Genomic DNA, 18,122 nt, shown 5'->3' with positions numbered 1-18,122 from the left:
AATATTGGGCCATGCTGACCTGCTGGAGATTGTTTAGGCACAGTGTGTCAGTAAACTGTACATTAATTCGTAGTTTACTCGAATTAAGCAACTTCATTTCATGGTATTGTTTTACTAAAGGAACAAGTGGTTATCATTTGAAGATCTGACTCTAAACTCCTAAGAAAGGGATTTTAAAGGTGTGTTCCCATAAAATACATGTTGGTTTTTTTTTTCATGAAGGTGAGTTGCCTTTCCCTGGAGGAAAATGTGGACAGCGATCCATGTAAATTTGCACTAACATCAAGAACGGGCGATGTCACGGAGACCTTTATTTTGCATTCTGCCAGCCCAGGAGTCCGCCAGTTATGGATCCATGAAATTAACCAAATTTTGGAAAACCAGCGCAACTTTTTAAATGGTATATTATTTTCTTTTACTGAAAGTTTGTAATTGGATGACTTTTCTCTCATCTCTCTTTTCTTGGCTTTGAAATGTTTTGCAAGTTGCCTTTTTCCTGAGCTAATACAGAACAGTTGGGGGATATGTGCCACATTTCTGCTTCAGAACAGATGCTTGCATTTATTATAAGAGTGGTAGTCTGAATTTACATGGTGTTCTCTTGGTGAAATTTTCCAAATGTTTTGTAGGAGTGAATCAAGATAGGTGCCATCCGTTGAGAGCTTGTGTACCCCTTTTAAGCAACTGCAAACCTTTAAAGGCTAAACTCAAGTGGAATTTTAAGCATCTATTCGGAATATATTTTGCTTCTATTATGTTGGTGGCCGTTGTTGTTGCATCTTACTGTGACAACAACATTCAGATTCACCAGGAGAAAAGCAGAAGATGGTGTTATCTGCTGTGACACTAGAAGGTTCCTGTTCTATTTTTATATGTTGGTTATTGTCCCAACCTAGATTTTTTTAAACAGTTGTAATGAGTAACAAAACACAGAGAATGTGGAGTTACACCTGTTTTTTTCCAACTTGGCTGCTGACTGATAAGTGTGGTTCTAGAGGAGAACATTTCTTCTTAGTTTCAGATGTTTAATCTTTAATATAGGTAGATACAGCAGGTCATGAAGGTTAGATACAGAAAAGTGACTTGAAGTCCTTCCACTGCTAAGGAAATGTATTTGAACAGCACTCCCCTTTTTGCCAGTAGGCATGTCTGTTTTAAACTGTTCCTGTTCCCTTTCCTGCCCCCTTTCCCCTGACTGCCCCCCTCACCCCCACTGCAGCCTTGACGTCCCCGATCGAGTACCAGAGGAACCACAGCAGTGGTGGAGGCGGCGGCGGGAGCAGCAGCGGTAACAGCGGCGGCCCCAGCAGCTGTAGTGGCATCCCCAGCTCCAGCCGTAGCCGGCCATCCCGGATCCCCCAGCCTGTCAGACACCATTCCCCAGTCCTGGTCTCCTCTGCAGCCTCGGCCCAAGCAGAGGCAGACAAGATGTCAGGTATGTCCATTCACAATCACTCCCTGCCACACTACAACACCTCCTTAGAAACTAACCTGAGCCAGCCAGACAGGCACCCTCCCAGTGCAGAGCCGGATGGTCCTCAGAGAGAAGCTGAACAAATTCCCAAGATGAAAGTTATTGAAAGTCCCAGGAAGACAGCAGGAAACATTTCTGGCTCAGCTGATGGAGCCCAGAAAGACTCACGTGGAATCTCAGAGGACAGCCGAACAAGAAACAGCATAGGATCGCTGACACTTGAGAAGCCAAGGCCAGGAGCCATCTCTCCAATGAACTCTCCTCTGTCCACGACTTTCCCTTCTCCTTTTGGCAAGGAAACCTTTCCACCCAGCAGCCCCCTGCAGAAGGGCTCCTTTTGGAGCTCCATCCCAGCATCCCCTGCCAGCCGCCCTGGCTCCTTCACTTTCCCTGGGGACAATGACTCCCTCCAGCGGCAGGTCCACCGCCACTCTTCACACAGCAAGGACACAGACCGCATGAGCACATGCTCCTCGACCAGCGAGCAGTCAGTTCACTCCACCCAGAGTAATGGGGTAAGAGCGGAGCACCTCTGTCCTGCGAGCTCTTCTAAAACCTTCCATGCTCCCTTTCTGTGCGTTGCCGTCATTCTCCGTACTAACTTCCGGCTCTCCGGTGCTCTACTGCTCTGAAATAATCAACTGTTCCGGTACCTTCTGCGCATTAAAAAACCAAGAGTGTGCATTAAAAATCCTGTGTGTGTGTATACATGCGAACATGGCTATGTATACAGACGCAAAAGCAACTGCTAACATTAGATGCAATTTCTGCCTCTGCTGAAAATACAGATCACTAGGCTGATACCTACTAACTTGCTGTCCTTGCTTTTTTGTCTCTAATTTGAAGGCACGTAATTAACATGCTGAAGCGTGGCAGCCAGAGCACCTTGGGGTATGCATTGCGCCAGCACTTAAATCTGACTTCAGGATTTTGGCAGACTGCCTTGGGGCTTTTTTCCCTTTCACGCACAAATTTGCCACCATTGTCCTGTTGAGTTTTAACTTCGTGGAGACATCTACGTTCCCTGGGCTGCTTGATTTTTATTTTTTTATTAATTTATTTTTCCCCCCCTCTCCTTTCAGCCTTAGTTGTTGTACATCAATCTCTTTTTAAATCCTGTGTTTGATCAAGGAAGCTTTCTTCAATCCACTCAAAATGGGCCAACAAAACCTAGCAACAATAATCCTACTTTCTACTACAACCAAAATGATTACCCGCTCCACTTGTCTTTTCTCCTTTGTAAGAAGAACTGGTTTCAGTTTTCTGGAGATTCAGCCTCTTAGTGTGCACTTGGTGTGTTTGTGCAGAAATCCGGGCTATCAACAGAATCTACGTTATCTCTAATAACATCCACCAGGAAAACAACACAGGAATCAAGGGGGCATGTGCAAATATAAAGCAAAAATGTTGAGGCATTTGCCATGGATGTGGTAGGCAGGTTATGGTGCCTTTCTTTTTAAACTCACATTTGATTTTTCTCTCACTAAGCATTGTGTTCATGAATGTTTGTTTTTCTTCTCTCTCACAAATGATATGCAATACCAGTTTTGCAAATCACCTAACTTGCTGGACCTTTTTTAAATGCATGTGTTTCTTTATAGAACTGTTTAACACACAAAGCTTTCTTGACTTCTTAGTTCCTACACTTACTTTTATAATAGCTTCAGAGGAAAAAAATTTATGCTTTGCATGTTTTTGTATTTTTGTCCTGATCTTCCTTCAGCTTTTTATTTGATTTAGCTCTGTCTTGTGTTTATCTTCAGTCTAGCAAAATGTGATGTGATGTAATGTAATGCAAAATATGGGGTAATTTGAGTATTTTGCGTTTACTGGATAGTATGTGAATCAAGGTGGCAGTACTTGCATAATACTAGCTCAGGTTGTTGCATTAAAAAAAGAGAAAGGGAATGATCGGATGGCACTGAGTTTTCAAAACATTTGGATTTTGATACTATCTCAGCAAAGACACCATTGCTTGTTTTTATCTCACTGTAAAACGTAGTGTTGGAATGCATGCCTTCTGCTTCACAGCTTTATGTTCACAGCTATATAACTCTTTTATTTGGTAATTGAGATGGGCCATAAGTCCTCATTTCCAACCTCATTTCTAGGCCAATCAGCAGGACTTCACATCACACTGAACAAGTTGGAGAAAATGGATTGTGAAGGTTTATTTTAATTTAACCATTTGTGTATGTATATTCACATGCACATATGGCTATGGTTGATTACTTACAGTAAAAATTACTTCTAAGAAAAAAAATGAGCTAGTTAAAGAATATGGGAGGAATTTTTTATATTTTGTTTGTAGATCCTCCTCTAATCCCATAGTTGAGGTCAGTGACGACCAGAAGTACTTTCAGTAAGAAAACATTGCTGTGCAAGAATAATTACTTCCTTGGAAGGCAAAAGGAAAGGCTATCTTTCTGTGGTGAGAATGAATTCTGGTATAAACACATTCTCGAGAACATTTGTCACTTAGTAGTTACCAGACAGTTGTTTATTTAACAGATTTAACTGTCCCTGTTGAACGTAAGAAATATTCAAAGTTTATTATGATCCTTCAAGACTTAAATGTCAGAAAGAAATGTTATATTATAGAAAGGTCAGTCTTGCCATTACACAATTCTGCTGCATGCTAAGAAACACTATGTTCAGGAATATGTGTGAGGCAAGGTTTGAGGCTTAGGTTGATACTGCAACTTCCCTTCATCTTCTCTTCTAAGTCTTAAAAGGAGGAATCAACAAAAGCTGCTGTTTCTAAATAGAGTTGGTTTTCATCTAGGTAAAAGAATGTAGCAAGTTGTCTTCCTAATTTAAATAATTACTGAAAATGAGACTTAATTTCTTTGGTTCAGCTGTTCCCAGTTTGCCTGAATCATAGAAAGGACTTACTAATACAAAAGGCCATGCAGGCCATCCTCTCAACTAGAAAATTAGTTCTCCCAGTAGAAATACAGCATCTGAAATGAATGTAAATATCCTTAGTAGAATTACAGTCCACAATGAGAGCTTTCTCACTGAGGTAGCATATGCTTCATCATTCTAATATGGCAAAAAGATTTGAGTCACTGAATATAATTTGAATATAACAGTCCAGCTAGAATAAAATGTACAGAGTCACTGGCACTCCAAGCATCAGGGTGTTAAACATGCTATGAATTAGTAATCTGAGACAGTTCCATTCCAAATGTCTTAGTTTCTCAGCCAGAGTCCTCAGGGAAGCACAGGCACAGAGGGATGGAGTGACTTGTTCATGGCTTTTAGCAGATTGCAAGAGAACACAGTGTTCAGGGCTCCCAGTGCACCATGCTGTCCACTGACCCCTGCTGCATCTCCTCAATATTTGAGAAATATTTGACAGTTCTGAGAAAAAAAAAAAGATATTGTTTTAATCCTGTGTGCCAAGCTTTCCACTGGCTGCTAGCACATAAGTGGTACTAATATGGTTCTGCTCTATAAGCAATAGGAGTATCCAGGACATGGGTGCTCATTTCCTCCTTCAGCTCAGCTTCTGCTGAGCCATAGTGAGCCCTCACTTGTACTGAGTGACCTGAAACAGTTTGAAGTAAGAACAGAGACAAAAGACAGGCACACACACTTCATGCCACACCATTAATAGGCCAGTCACCTTGGTTTTAACTTGTTTTAAGAAAGAAATTACTAAAGGAGTACGTTGTGTAATCTGATAATAGTTTTCACACTTCCATTTATTAAACCTCATATAAGGAATAGATGCAAATGGACAAAGTAAGTCTTACTTCTAAAAAAATAATAATTTCCAATAAGTTCATGGTCAGAAGAATGCTTTTTGTTCTGAAAATAATATGATTTTGAATGTACACCTTCTCAGCCACAATTAGCTTTCCTCAAATGCTTGCTGAGGAAATGAACAAAATCATGAACAGTAGTTAAAAGTGTACGTTAAACAGGTAACAACACTCAGGTATCTTAGTCACTAATTAATTAGAAGGGATTCTTACAGTTTAGTGGGTCTATTTTGACCATCAAATTAATAGTTTCTTATTTCAGTAATTTGCTTCATCCTCTGCATTTAGAGGAATAAACCTGATCATACAGATGCAACCAGAGATAAGTCTCGTTGTTTTAAGAGATGCTGTCAAAGCCCTGTTTTGTTCTTCTGTAGCTTGTCAAGTTTTGTGTGCAGAAGGCCGGTGTCTGAGATCTGACAGGTAGTGCTAGGAAAGACTACATATATATATTTTATTGTTGAAGTTTCCAGTGATTATGAGCTATATGAGCTAATGACTATGATTTTGAAACTGAACTTGCAAAACTGTGAAAAAATGTCTTAGATGCTTGTACTGTAGTTTTGATGCCTGATGAAGATGCAATGTTCAGTGTCAGCTTGAAAGGAAGATGAGTTGAGATTTATGAATAAACTGACTCCTAGTTAAAGGAAATTATATTGAGTAACTGTATTAGGAATAAATTTGTGCAGCAGGAAGACATTAAGATGTTCAAATATCAGATTAATGCACAAGAGAAACACACAGGCAGCTTTAAAAGAGAAAACATTGCTCTTTTCTTTGTCTACAGTTTAAACCAAATGGATTCGGTAGGTAATGTAGCAGGCCAAGAACAGCCTGTCTTCTTCATGAGTTTTAAACTTGATTCTCTTTTTTCCCCCCTGCTCTCTGTGCTTCTGATTGATGCTTGCAGAGTGAAAGTAGCAGCAGTAGCAATATCTCCACCATGCTGGTGACACACGATTACACGGCAGTGAAGGAGGATGAGATAAATGTCTACCAAGGAGAGGTCGTGCAGATTCTAGCCAGCAACCAACAGAACATGTTTTTGGTGTTCAGAGCCGCCACCGATCAGTGCCCCGCAGCCGAGGGCTGGATTCCCGGCTATGTCTTGGGGCATACCAGTGCAATCATCATTGACAACCCTGATGGAACCATCAAGTGAGTGCCTGAGTGTGCATGGAAGGGGAGGAAGGAAGAAAGCTTCCAATTTAGAGAAGGCTTTGACCCTTTAAGGCCAAAAGTTGATGTGATCGTGGAGAAATAAACAAACAGAACAAGTACTGGAGAGGTCCCTTAGTAAGAAAGATCCCAGAAGCACATATTCTTTATTAAAAAGTTGCGATAGCTTAATCTTCTGGGAAAAGAATGCTTTATCTAAGAGCAGAAATAATTTGTTTTAACTTGTTTATTTAATATAATGAGTTACCAGTCTAGACACTTTTGTCTAGGAAAACAGAGAGTGTTTGTTCAATATTTCAGAGCTCCTAGATATCTCCTTTAAGCCACAAACCTATTGAAAATGACTATATGCTATGAACAATTCTCTAATATCTGCAGTGGAAGAAATTGTATCAAAGTTTGAATTTTGTGTAAAGCTTTTGTAAGGCTGCATTTGGTATGGGTTTCATACTGGTTGTTGCTCAGTTTGCATTTTCATATAGAAACTTCATCATTCAAGCAGTGATTTCAAGGAATACTGAGCTTCTGACAACATTACAAGCTGGTTCATAGTTTTAGCCAAGGGTGTCATCCCTTATGGATGGAATACTTAACGTATTACATAGAAATAACATTTTGGCATACTTTTCCAATGCCACATGAAAGTAGATGACATAGGACATAACAGGGAGTTGAAAAGAACTGATCAGAGTTTCATGTTCTGTGTTCAGGAAGTCAACGTCTTGGCACACAGCACTCCGATTAAGGAAGAAATCTGAGAAAAAAGATAAAGACGGCAAAAGGGAAGGCAAGCTAGAAAATGGTTATCGCAAATCCCGAGAAGGACTTGCCAACAAGGTTTCTGTAAAAGTAAGTGTTCAAAGATGTAGTTTCCAAAAGAAGTTGGGTTGGGATTTCTTTAAAAGTAGCTTCTGTCAGAACTTCACAGGAAGGAATCAAAGACAGAAGTGACTTTAGTGGGCAGTTTTTTCCAAATGTGGAAACAGGAAGTTATAACCTTAGAACCTGAAAGCATCATACAAAAAAAGAGGTACTGCAAAAAGAATAGAGTGTTGCAGAAATTGTAGTATTCAGCCGTTTCTTGGATTTTGTGGGTACAGTTAACTTTGGTCCATCTCTGTGCTTGGTTTTCTACCATTCTTTAAGTTATTATAAGATTATCAGGACATTAATTCTTTAAATTCTCTTTTCCAGCTTCTCAACCCCAATTACATTTATGATGGTAAGTTGCTTTAATATTTAGATGTTTCAGTAAATAAATTCGATCAAAACATTATTTGCTTGATATTAATTATGTCAGGAACTGAGTGCTTTCTACAGAAAAATAGATAGGCTCTTTTTAGATAAGGTAGAATGAAATACGTTCTGTTTCTTTTTTAAGATGCAAGAAATGCTTTTTTGTTCACAAATCCAAAACAACATAAAACACAAGGACCATATGATGTGTTCTGTATGGAAGTGGGGCCTTGCTGAATTTGCAAAGTAACAAGGCGAGGAATTGGAGCTGCTTTATTTTTAATGTTGCATCCTAGGTAACATTCAGCACCTCTCCAGTGCAGAGGCAGATCAGGACAAAGATAGTGGTGCATTAGGGTCAAAGCCAAAGTGGGGTTTTAGCTTGATAGATGGAAGCAAAGTTTCTGAGTTTCACCTGTGGAAAAGGGAAAGCACTATGGTGCTTCAGTGGATGAAGTGTTTTGTGCTCTCTTTTGCAAACTTGGCTGGATATAAAGATAGCCTAGCTGAGCACATCCTTAAATAGTTTTCAGTGTAGATTTTGCTCACTTACCATAAACTAGGTGTTTGGTCCACCATGGTAGGCTTCAGGGTTACCTGTGGCACAGCAGTAGTGTTGTGTCCAAGTTCACATCGTGAAAAATTCACTAGCTCTGTAGAGCACCAGCAAGGGGCCTAACCATGGATGTGCTCCAAGGGCAGGGGATATATATACACACCTTGGGAATCTAAAGTACTACTTCATCTAATAGAAAACAGTGCAAGGAATAGCAATTAAATGTGTTTGCTTCAGTTTACCTAATGCCATTAATTCTCTTTCTCCAGTTCCCCCAGAGTTTATAATTCCATTGAGTGAGGTAACATGTGAGACAGGAGAGACCATCGTGCTTAGGTGTAAAGTCTGTGGTCGCCCCAAGGCTTCAGTTACTTGGAAAGGTCCTGATCATAATACACTGAGCAATGACGGTCATCACAGCATTTCATACAGGTAATTGGTGTCATGTGCAACAGGAACTGCTGAAACTGTTATATTTCTAATTTGCACCCCTGGTGCAGGACAGCATTTGGCTTTGATGCATGAGAATAGGGTTGCTCTCAGACAGAAATATGTCACTGAGATTTTCTAGAGATGTTGTGTAACTTCTGTATGTGGTTAGGGTAACAAAATGTTATAATCAGTGGATTTTTTTAAAACAAAATAAAATTAAGCTTCTCTTTCTGATTAGCTATTGCAGAAGGCATTGTGGTTCTGTCACACTGGCCTGGTCCTTGAAACAGACCAGTGTGTCATGACATTCCAGTACAGTGACAGATCCTGTCAGTCATTTATTTCCATTAGTGGCTTTCAGATCACACTGAAGTGTTTTGCAAAGAAGCCTCTGCTTCCTTCTGGCGTGACATCACTCTTCATTATTGAAGCATGGATATTAACACTTTTGTCTGGTTTTAGCTTTGCTATGTTAGAACATAACAGAATAACTGCTAACTCAAACAGCAGGAGAAATTTTTCAGGAGAAATTGTTATTTTGAAATGAGAAGCTGCAGGTTAAAAAAGATTTTTTTTTTCTGAACAAGCATCTTTTATATACAGAAAACGTATTTTAATGAGTAACTTCAGTGTGAGGAAATGCCTTATTTATGAATTACACTCTTAATTCAGAATGAAGGGCTCCTTTGTGAAAATTGATGGCATGTTATACTGTTCTTTACTGCCTGCTGCCCCTGCTTTTTCTTTTCATTGGGTTTTTTGTTTGTTTTTAATGGGAAGACAAAGGCAGTGTGGCAGCTTTGCTACTGCATCCAGGTCTGTTGTGAGATGTATAAGAGCTAAATTTGCTAGGTTTAATTCACTGTTACTCATTACAGAATTTTGTCCACTAAATTATGTTGGCTGTGGCTGACAGATTTTCAGAAATAATCCTGAAATGTTCTTTGAGCTAGGGAAGGCTGTCATCTTCCTATATTCCTAAACTTTGCCTTCTTTTTTTCCCCCTGAAATTGTGTGGTGAAGACCATTGCAAATAGGTTTGGGGTCAGTCAGTAAAATTACTTGTAGCAGCTGAGATGAATCCAAAAGGAAAGCAATAAGTATGATAGAAGATCTTGAAAGTATGCATTATTGTGAAAAAAAAAATACAATGTTAGGATTGGTTTGAGCCTAGAGGTGAAAAGTGTAGAGAGGACTTGCCAAGTATTCACATTTGTAAGAGACTTGCAAATTAAATTACCTGTTGTTCATGTCCATGGCAGATAGTCAAAAGAGTACTAGAAGTTTATTGCACAGAGGAAAATTTAAGCAGACATTTAAAGACAAACCATCAAACAAAAAGGGTGGTTGAACAGTGAGAAAGATTAAGGAAGAGCCTGCAGAGTCTTTCTGCTCTTGTATTACCTAGCTTAATGCTGTCACTACCCTGGAGCATAGAGTAAACTTAAGTCCTTTCTGGTTTCCTTCCATCCTCATTATCCCAGGTTCTGAGGTCTCCAGAGTTGTGGTGAAGTGTTACTTTTTTATTGAAGGGCAAGCCCTCTCTTACGGGGTTGAATGCTCTGAAAGCACAAATGATTGATCAGCTGACACTTCCTGGGAGTCATGGATGGAAACGAACCTTTCAGAAAGAACAAGGATGGATATCTGTCTTGATATGGCTTCCAAAACTTAAAGTAGGTAAAGGAAGCAGGAAGGAACAGGAGAAGCACTTGATTTTTCCAAGAATAGAGCCTAAGACATGGTGAGACAGAGTGTCAGTCAGGATGTTTTTCTAGTAATCTGTAGTACTTTCCAAGATACTGATGAACACAAAGCGCTTGGGTTCTGGTGGATCCTTCTGGTAGGGCAGGGCAGGGTCGGTAATGATCATCCAGAGAGAGATAAGGGCTGGAGAATAAGAAGCATAAACAATATCAGCCTGACTTTGTGTGATTTTCATAGCTTAAGGTCAGTGAAGTTAGTGTAAAGTTAAGGGGTGCCGTTGTGTCCCGCAGTGACCTGGGCGAGGCGTCGCTGAAGATCGTTGGCGTCACTGCGGAAGACGATGGTGTCTACACGTGCATAGCTGCAAACGACATGGGTTCGGTTTCATCCTCCGCCAGTCTACGAGTTTTAGGTAGGCCTGTCTCTGCCTTCTTCTAAAGCCTGCTTACAGTTGAAGTGCCTGGTACCTATAGACCAGTAAAAAAAAATCAGTGCTCAGCTCCTGTACACCCCTTTGTTAAAGAAGTATTGATAACGAGCCTTTTTACCTGTAATACATTGCCTGTTTAATCAGGAATAGATGTGGGTTTAGGATGTAACTGATTAGAGGTCCATACACACATTCCACAGTACTGTCAACATGCATTCAATTTGCCTGTGCTAGTTACAACACACTGATAAAATCATATTTTATCATCAGCATTCTTAGTTTAGTCTCAATGAATGGTACAATGCTAACATAATTTCTAAAGCGTACTGATAAGAGTAGCATTACTTTGTAATTTATATTTTTTACTTTCTCCTTTGCTTGAATTGTAAAGCTACAATGTTTAGGAGAATGTACAACTAGTTCTTGTCTCTGCATCATTGATATACAGTTAAACTATTTCAGTACCTGAAGCAAGGCAATGTGAATGTGAGGAATAAAAAGGAAATGTGCAAAGATGAAAAAAATGCCTGTGTTCTGCGGGCAGACAGCAAAGGGGAAAAAAGATTTTGACTTGATGTGTGTGATGACATAGTGATAAGTTTTGGTGTGTGTTCATAATTCTTCATTTTTAGAAACAGGGAAAATATAGACAGCAGGATCACAGATTTTCTTACAAAGCAGTTCATAACAATTGATGCCATCTGGGTCCTTTAGTCTATTGTGAAGCCCATATATTTTTCCATAGGTGAGAATTTATTCAAAGATTTTAGCACAATGGCTCTGTCTCAAATTGACTCACATAAAAAAACCCAAGACATGAAGTGTCTCAGCTGATATGGGGATTTCTACAGTTGTCCCAAACCTCTTTAAAATAGAGTCTTTTTTGCCTTTTTTTCAAAGAGCTTTGCTGTTTTCCTGGAATTCTAAACCAGACTGTGAAAGATGTGTCCCTTCCAAATCTCATCTGAAATTTTTGGAGGTTTATATTCAGTAGTGCCACTTTGAGCTCCATCTATTGGTAGCCACAGTAAGTGCCTGACAACATATCGACGTGGTGATTATTTCAGGCACTTCCTGCTCACTGACACAAGACAGACAGTAGCTAAGCCCTCGGATGAGTGTGTGGCAATATATAAGAGACTAGAAGGGAAATATTGGTCTTTATACAGGTGTTTCCTGAAAAATAAGAGTTGCTCTCTAAGGTAGCTGCTACACTGCCTCACCACGTTTGGTTTTCAATGGCAGGTGTATTATGGATTATGAGATATAATGTAATAATGTACGATCTTTTCTTTTTACTGTTTCCCTCAGCTTGCTAAGGTAACTCATTCCTGTACAGACATTTCCCTCTATAGAATCTGTTCTACTGCATTGGCTGGGCTGCCTTGGTGTATAATCCAGTTTGTCCTGCTGCTGCCGTGTCACATGGGGATTAATAAAATGGGGTGATTCCCCTCATAGCCAAGGGATCTGAGTATATTAAATCTTGGACATACTACCCTTTTCTTTTTTGTTTGTTTAGGTCCTGGAAGTGATGGGATCATGGTAATCTGGAAAGACAACTTTGATTCCCACTATAGTGAAGTGGCTGAGCTTGGCAGGTGCGTACTGTATGCTAATCTCCAAAGCTGTCTGTGTCAAAATACTGACTTCACTTTGAAAAATTAAATTCTCCTTGATGAATACTTAATGTATGAGCCTAAAAGGCCAGAATTTTTTTGGATTTAATAGAAGTGAAGAAGCGAAAATTTTACCAGCACTAGATGGCACTGCATAAAACAGAATGCAATTAGGCTGAAGTGGTATCACAGATGAAGGGATATTTTTTAATATAAAAAATAAATTGCCTTACAGTGACTGACACTGCTTCTGTAGCGAAGTTTTCCTAAACCTTCTTATTTAGGGAATGAAAACTACAGACAGAAGTCTGAAAATGGGCAAAATAAGTAATGTAGAATATAGAGTTGTCCAACCTAATGATGACCTTTGAAAGCTGGTTATTACTCTTGACAGGTTGTCTGCAAGTGAGATATAACAGATCTCTGTCAAGTTTCTACAGACACAATTTGTAGTTGATGCATGCTCTGAAAATTCTCATGCCCAGAACCTTTTCTGTAAGGATAACTTACTAGAGATCTAAAATTAGATCTCTTGGAGTATATATCTCAAGTAAAAGTATGTCCTTATTGCATCTCTTGGTTGATTCTTTCCTTTCATTGTTGTGTTCCAGGGGCAGATTTTCTGTCGTTAAGAAGTGTGACCAGAAGGGAACCAAGCGAGCAGTAGCCACTAAGTTTGTGAATAAGAAGTTGATGAAGCGAGACCAGGTTACCCATGAACTTGGAGTCATGCAGAATCTCCAGCATCCCCAGCTCATTGGCCTTCTTGATACCTTTGAGACCTCCACCAACTACATACTAGTGTTAGAAATGTGTGTGGATTCTAAATTATTTGTAAAATGCATTTTACAGCTGACTTTCTGGGGCATTTATGGTAGTTTATGAATAAGGAGCTCTAAAATTTCATAGCAGGTTGAAAGCACCTAAGTAAAATACTGCAATTGTCTAATGCTGTTACTAAAATGTTGAGTTTAATACTTAGAAGGGAACAACTAGAGATATTAAATTGACATGTGGATGATTGTCTTAGTCTTAAGATTCAGCAGTATTTTTGTATCAAATGGCCGCAAAAGTGAATTAGGAATGTTGTGATCTGGTAGCTTGATGTGAAATCTCCTCATCATACCCTAGTCCTCTGTCTTGTAAGCTCTGCAGGCTACAGTTACTGCTGGAGTCTGTAGCCTCTTAAGTTTTTTCTCAGTTCTGATGTATGGCTTAATCCAAAATACAATCCTTGTAATTCTAACAGGGCTGACCAGGGTCGCCTTCTAGACTACGTCGTGCGATGGGGAAACCTCACAGAAGGGAAGATCAGACACTACCTGGGAGAGATTCTGGAAGCTGTGCAGTATCTTCATAACTGCAGAATAGCACATTTGGACCTAAAGGTGAGGTGTTAATGAGACTGGGCAGTGTGCATCATTCCAGGCATAAAAATCTCCCTCTTCTAGAAAACTTGCAGCTAGGAACATAGAACTGTGAAATGCTTTGAGAGTCATGAAGGATATGGCCTGGGGCTCCATTCCCAAATGCCTTGGATCACTCACAGCCAGCAAAGCAGAAACTCTCAATTCCCTATGCTTTCTCCTTATAGCTAGCTTGCCCTATATGGCTCTTTGTGCTGGAAATATTTTCTGACAGGAAGTTTTGCTTGATTATTCATTTATTTATTTACTTTCTGATAAACTTGCAGCAGAAATCCATTTCTTTCACAAGAAGCATAGAGTGAAAGAGACTGCTTTTCCTCTTCTGCTGCAAAAATGTTTCTCTTCTTTACACTTTGAGGGCTGTGATATCTACATGAATGGTGCCTCTTTGGGTCTTTGTTCTTCCCTTTGGGTGTTACTTGAGCCACAAGGGTTTGATGCATTCTAGTAAAAAAAAACTATGTGAGAAGGTCTTAATGTAAACCTTAATTAAAAACTTATTCTTTACACCTTTTTTTTCACTTGTATATGAATAATAATTTTAGCATTGACAAGTCATCTTTGTAGGCAGGGTCTCTTCAGCCAAATAGGGTCATGGTGAGAAAAAGCAAAAAGCTTGAGTCTTTTCCCTCCATGTACTTTTGTCTTCCAAGCAGAAGCTGTTTTGCATCTTGCTACCATTAAATTTTTTCTAGTGTGCTATACAGAGTTCACCAGTACTTTTTCTGGTCTCACACAGAGATGAACTAATTAAAAACTAGTTGTAGGTAAGTTGCTCTTACTTTGCAGGGATTACAGCTACAGCAGCAGTAGCTTAAGAAATAAAACCGTAGAAATAATTCTACTTTCAGCTCACCAATAATGGGGTAGTTCTCTTGAAGTCATGTGCATCCAACAGGATCTTCTGCTGCCATAGTCTCCTAACAGGGCTTGTCTTCCATCTGTACAGCTGCATTTCATGAAAGAATTGCCAAATAAAACTGGATTCTGTTGAAAGCATCATGCAAATATCTACAAAGTATTTCAGTCTTTAAATGCAAGGGTTTTGTTGTCTCTGTTGTAAAACAAATGGAGCAGTTGATTTATTCACCCTCTATTTGTAATCGCTGTTCCTTAAGCTTAAGTTTTGAAACACATTTCCTGTGAAGTTTTGCAAAGCTGCTGTCACAAACAACTGAAGTATTAACTGGCAGAACTATATTTCCTGCAAAAAATATAGTGCCAGAAGCTAAAGCACATTCACTGTATGTTGCAATAGACAAGAACCCACCTGCTGGTTGGTCTAGGGAAGCCTTGTTAAGACTGCCCCAGAGCTTTGTAGAGCTGGCCTTCTGCAGTGATCCTTATAGAGTGCAGCTATTTATGTTCTAGAGCTGACCATACTGGCTGGGAAGCAGTTAAGTTGGAGCATTAAATGTGTGTTAGAGTGACTTGAAAAAAGATATTTTAATTTTTGCTTTTATGTTTTCTAGCCTGAAAATATTTTGGTGGACCAGAGTTCCACTAAGCCAACAATAAAACTGGCTGACTTTGGAGATGCAGTCCAGCTCAATACCACGTATTATATCCACCAGTTACTTGGAAACCCAGAGTTTGCAGCTCCTGAAATTATTCTTGGAAATCCTGTTTCACTCACTTCAGATGTTTGGAGCATTGGAGTGCTCACTTATGTCCTTCTTAGTGGAGTCTCTCCTTTCCTGGATGAAAGTGTAGAGGAAACTTGCCTGAATATTTGCCGCTTAGACTTTAGTTTCCCAGATGACTACTTCAAAGGAGTTAGCCAGAAGGCCAAAGATTTTGTATGCTTCCTACTTCAGGATGACCCAGCTAAGCGTCCCTCGGCTGCACTGGCCCTCCAGGAGCAATGGCTGCAGCTGGGAAATAGCAAAAGTGCTGACAGCATTGATATATCCAGACTGACTTCGTTCATTGAGCGGCGAAAACACCAGAATGATGTTCGACCCATCCGTAGCATTAAAAACTTCTTACAGAGCAGGCTCTTGCCAAGAGTTTGACCTTGCTTGAAGTTCTCTCTCATTCTCTTTCACCTGCCAACCAATCAGACTGGAGATGGACTCCTCCTGCCAATCAATCAGACTGGAGATAGACTCCTTCTGCCAATCAGCTGTTGACTTGAATTTTGAGGAAAGCAAACCCCAAGCCAACCAGCTGCTAGTGAATGTTCGTGTGCAAATGCATTCCACAGGGACCCGCGCGGGGCGGCGCGGGGGACTGGAGATGCAGACTTCACGGGGGTGGAGGACAATAGCACTGTACTCTGCAAAAAGCAGTCACGAGCGATACAGCAACAGTATTTTATTCAGGTTTCTGCAAAAAAATAGTTTTTTTAATAAACAAGAGTTGAATTTTGCAAGTGAACTTAGCTACCGTTTTCAAGATTTATTCAAGGAAGAAATGCCTATGTTTAAAGCACTGGTGTTAAACAAAAATCAGATCATGCCTGGAGAAGACTCACCAAAATGGCTGCCCATTGGTACGGCCTCCATTTATAACATCTGGTTTTCACTTGGTCCTAGAGCTTTCCAGTTGCCTCGCCTGTATGTATCTCACGTAGCAGTGCACTGAGATCAGACTCTGCTTTTAAGTGCATCCAACCTCAAAAGATTTTGCATACAAATAGAATGAATTGTTTTGCTCTGATAAAATGTAGGCCTTACTTGTACATAGACTGTTACCTGCCTTCAGTCTGTAATTTTTTTCCCCCTCCTCTTATCCTTTTTTCCCCCCTCCTTCCTAAATGGTGGTATACCACTGTGCGGGTCTTCAGTTTGGGTCAGTACTCACTGTCCCCCTAGAAAAGAACTTTGGGTTGGTGCCCAGCTTGCTGACCCAATTGTCAAGCAGTATACAGCAGGATGAAATACTGTAAATGCACTCATTTGGGATTTTGTTTTCTTTCATATCATGTGCAATGTTGTGGCTTTAACATTTTATGCAACTATTTATGAGGACCTCTGTTGTAACTGTAATAAATATATAGAAAAAGCACATACTTAGTACGGCGAGCTTTATGGTTTTGTTTGTGTGATTGGGGGTTCTGGGTGGGCTTGGGCGGATGTGTTGTACCACACTGTCATTATTAGTTTAAGATGAAGGTTAGCATAGAATTTAGTCAAGACTAGTCAATTTTAAGGATTGCTAAAAAGAAAAAAATGGAAGAGAGAGAGAGAGAGAGCTATTCGTATCCCAAATGTCAAACTGGTTAAGAAGTAGAGTGACAGTTTTTAAAATTTATTATTATATTTAAAATGCCAAAGTCTGACTTTCCCCAAATCAGTCTCAACACTTAATTACTTTTTAGAATTTTCAAATCTGTTTTTTACTTCTTTCTGTGAAATGAATAAATTAATCTCGTGGTCTTTGGTGAAGAATACATTTGGAAAGTAGCAGTCAGATGAGGAGAATTGGACATGTAATGTAATTGTCTTAGTAATTGTTTTTAAGGTTGAAGTAATATTAGCGTGAGATATTTAAAAAGACAGAGATGGTTTTCTGTGCATCACTGAGTTCACGTGGGTGTGTTGTCATCTATGTTTGTGTGAAATGCCATGTTTAAGGAAACCAAGCTGACATCCCACAAGAGTTAGATATATGGGTGTTAAGCCATAACCTAGCTTGGGTTAGTTTTGAGCTTTGTGGCTTCCACTGTATCCTATTTATTCTTTTTTTTTTTATTTTTTTTTTTTATTATTTTTTGGGTTTTTTTGTAAAGTTGTACAGAAACTTTTTAAAAGAAAACAACTGACTTCGAAACTGGATGTGTATTCGTACCAATCTCATATCATTATGTTTGTGTATTATTTTCTTTTATTGTTTCAGTTAAATTTTTTGCTTTATTTTGCATGTATATTTCTTTGTACAGTGATGTTACGTGTTTACACGGTATGACATGATGTAAATATTTTATTTTGCCATCAGTTATTTTGAAAAAAATTAAACATATTTGACATAATTGTCTGATCTCTTGCTTTTAAGGAGTTGACAGTTTAGGTTTGGCTACATTTTAATTTGGCTCTGTATTTTTTAAAGAAGTATGTTACTTTATTGCCATAAAATTCATTTTAAATTGCAATGATGTATCTTTCCTTCATGCCTTACAAAATAATATTTGCCTTTGCTCTAAGTGTTGAGTGCTTTGTAGTGTCATGAATGCTTTTATATAAAACATGCATAACTGTCTAACTGTGGAAATGTATTATGGTCTTTATTAGCTAGTAAATTTTTACCAGTAGAATTTTCTACCAGATGTTCCCAGTTAAAGACCAAAG

The 18,122-nt window shown here is 39.3% G+C and overlaps 1 protein-coding gene across 1 annotated transcript in view; it reads left to right on the top strand.

The window, feature by feature from the left end:
• Positions 1–16,842, top strand: part of TRIO (trio Rho guanine nucleotide exchange factor) — a 243,123-nt gene extending 226,281 nt beyond the window's left edge. Inside the window, exons 47-57 of the mRNA XM_014872340.2 lie at positions 223–400; positions 1,220–1,989; positions 6,158–6,405; positions 7,137–7,275; positions 7,621–7,648; positions 8,488–8,650; positions 10,648–10,769; positions 12,310–12,388; positions 13,018–13,218; positions 13,656–13,794; positions 15,306–16,842. Coding sequence (XP_014727826.1) covers positions 223–400; positions 1,220–1,989; positions 6,158–6,405; positions 7,137–7,275; positions 7,621–7,648; positions 8,488–8,650; positions 10,648–10,769; positions 12,310–12,388; positions 13,018–13,218; positions 13,656–13,794; positions 15,306–15,848 — 2,610 coding nt within the window. The 3' untranslated portion in view covers positions 15,849–16,842. The remainder of the gene's footprint in view (positions 1–222; positions 401–1,219; positions 1,990–6,157; positions 6,406–7,136; positions 7,276–7,620; positions 7,649–8,487; positions 8,651–10,647; positions 10,770–12,309; positions 12,389–13,017; positions 13,219–13,655; positions 13,795–15,305) is intronic.
• The last annotated feature ends 1,280 nt before the right edge of the window (positions 16,843–18,122 follow it).

The sequence above is a fragment of the Sturnus vulgaris genome, chromosome 1 (assembly GCF_052056855.1).
Source record: "Sturnus vulgaris isolate bStuVul1 chromosome 1, bStuVul1.hap1, whole genome shotgun sequence".
NCBI lineage: Eukaryota > Metazoa > Chordata > Aves > Passeriformes > Sturnidae > Sturnus > Sturnus vulgaris.
The sequence above is the reverse complement of the archived record's forward strand: the minus strand, read 5'-3'. Positions and strand labels throughout refer to the sequence as shown.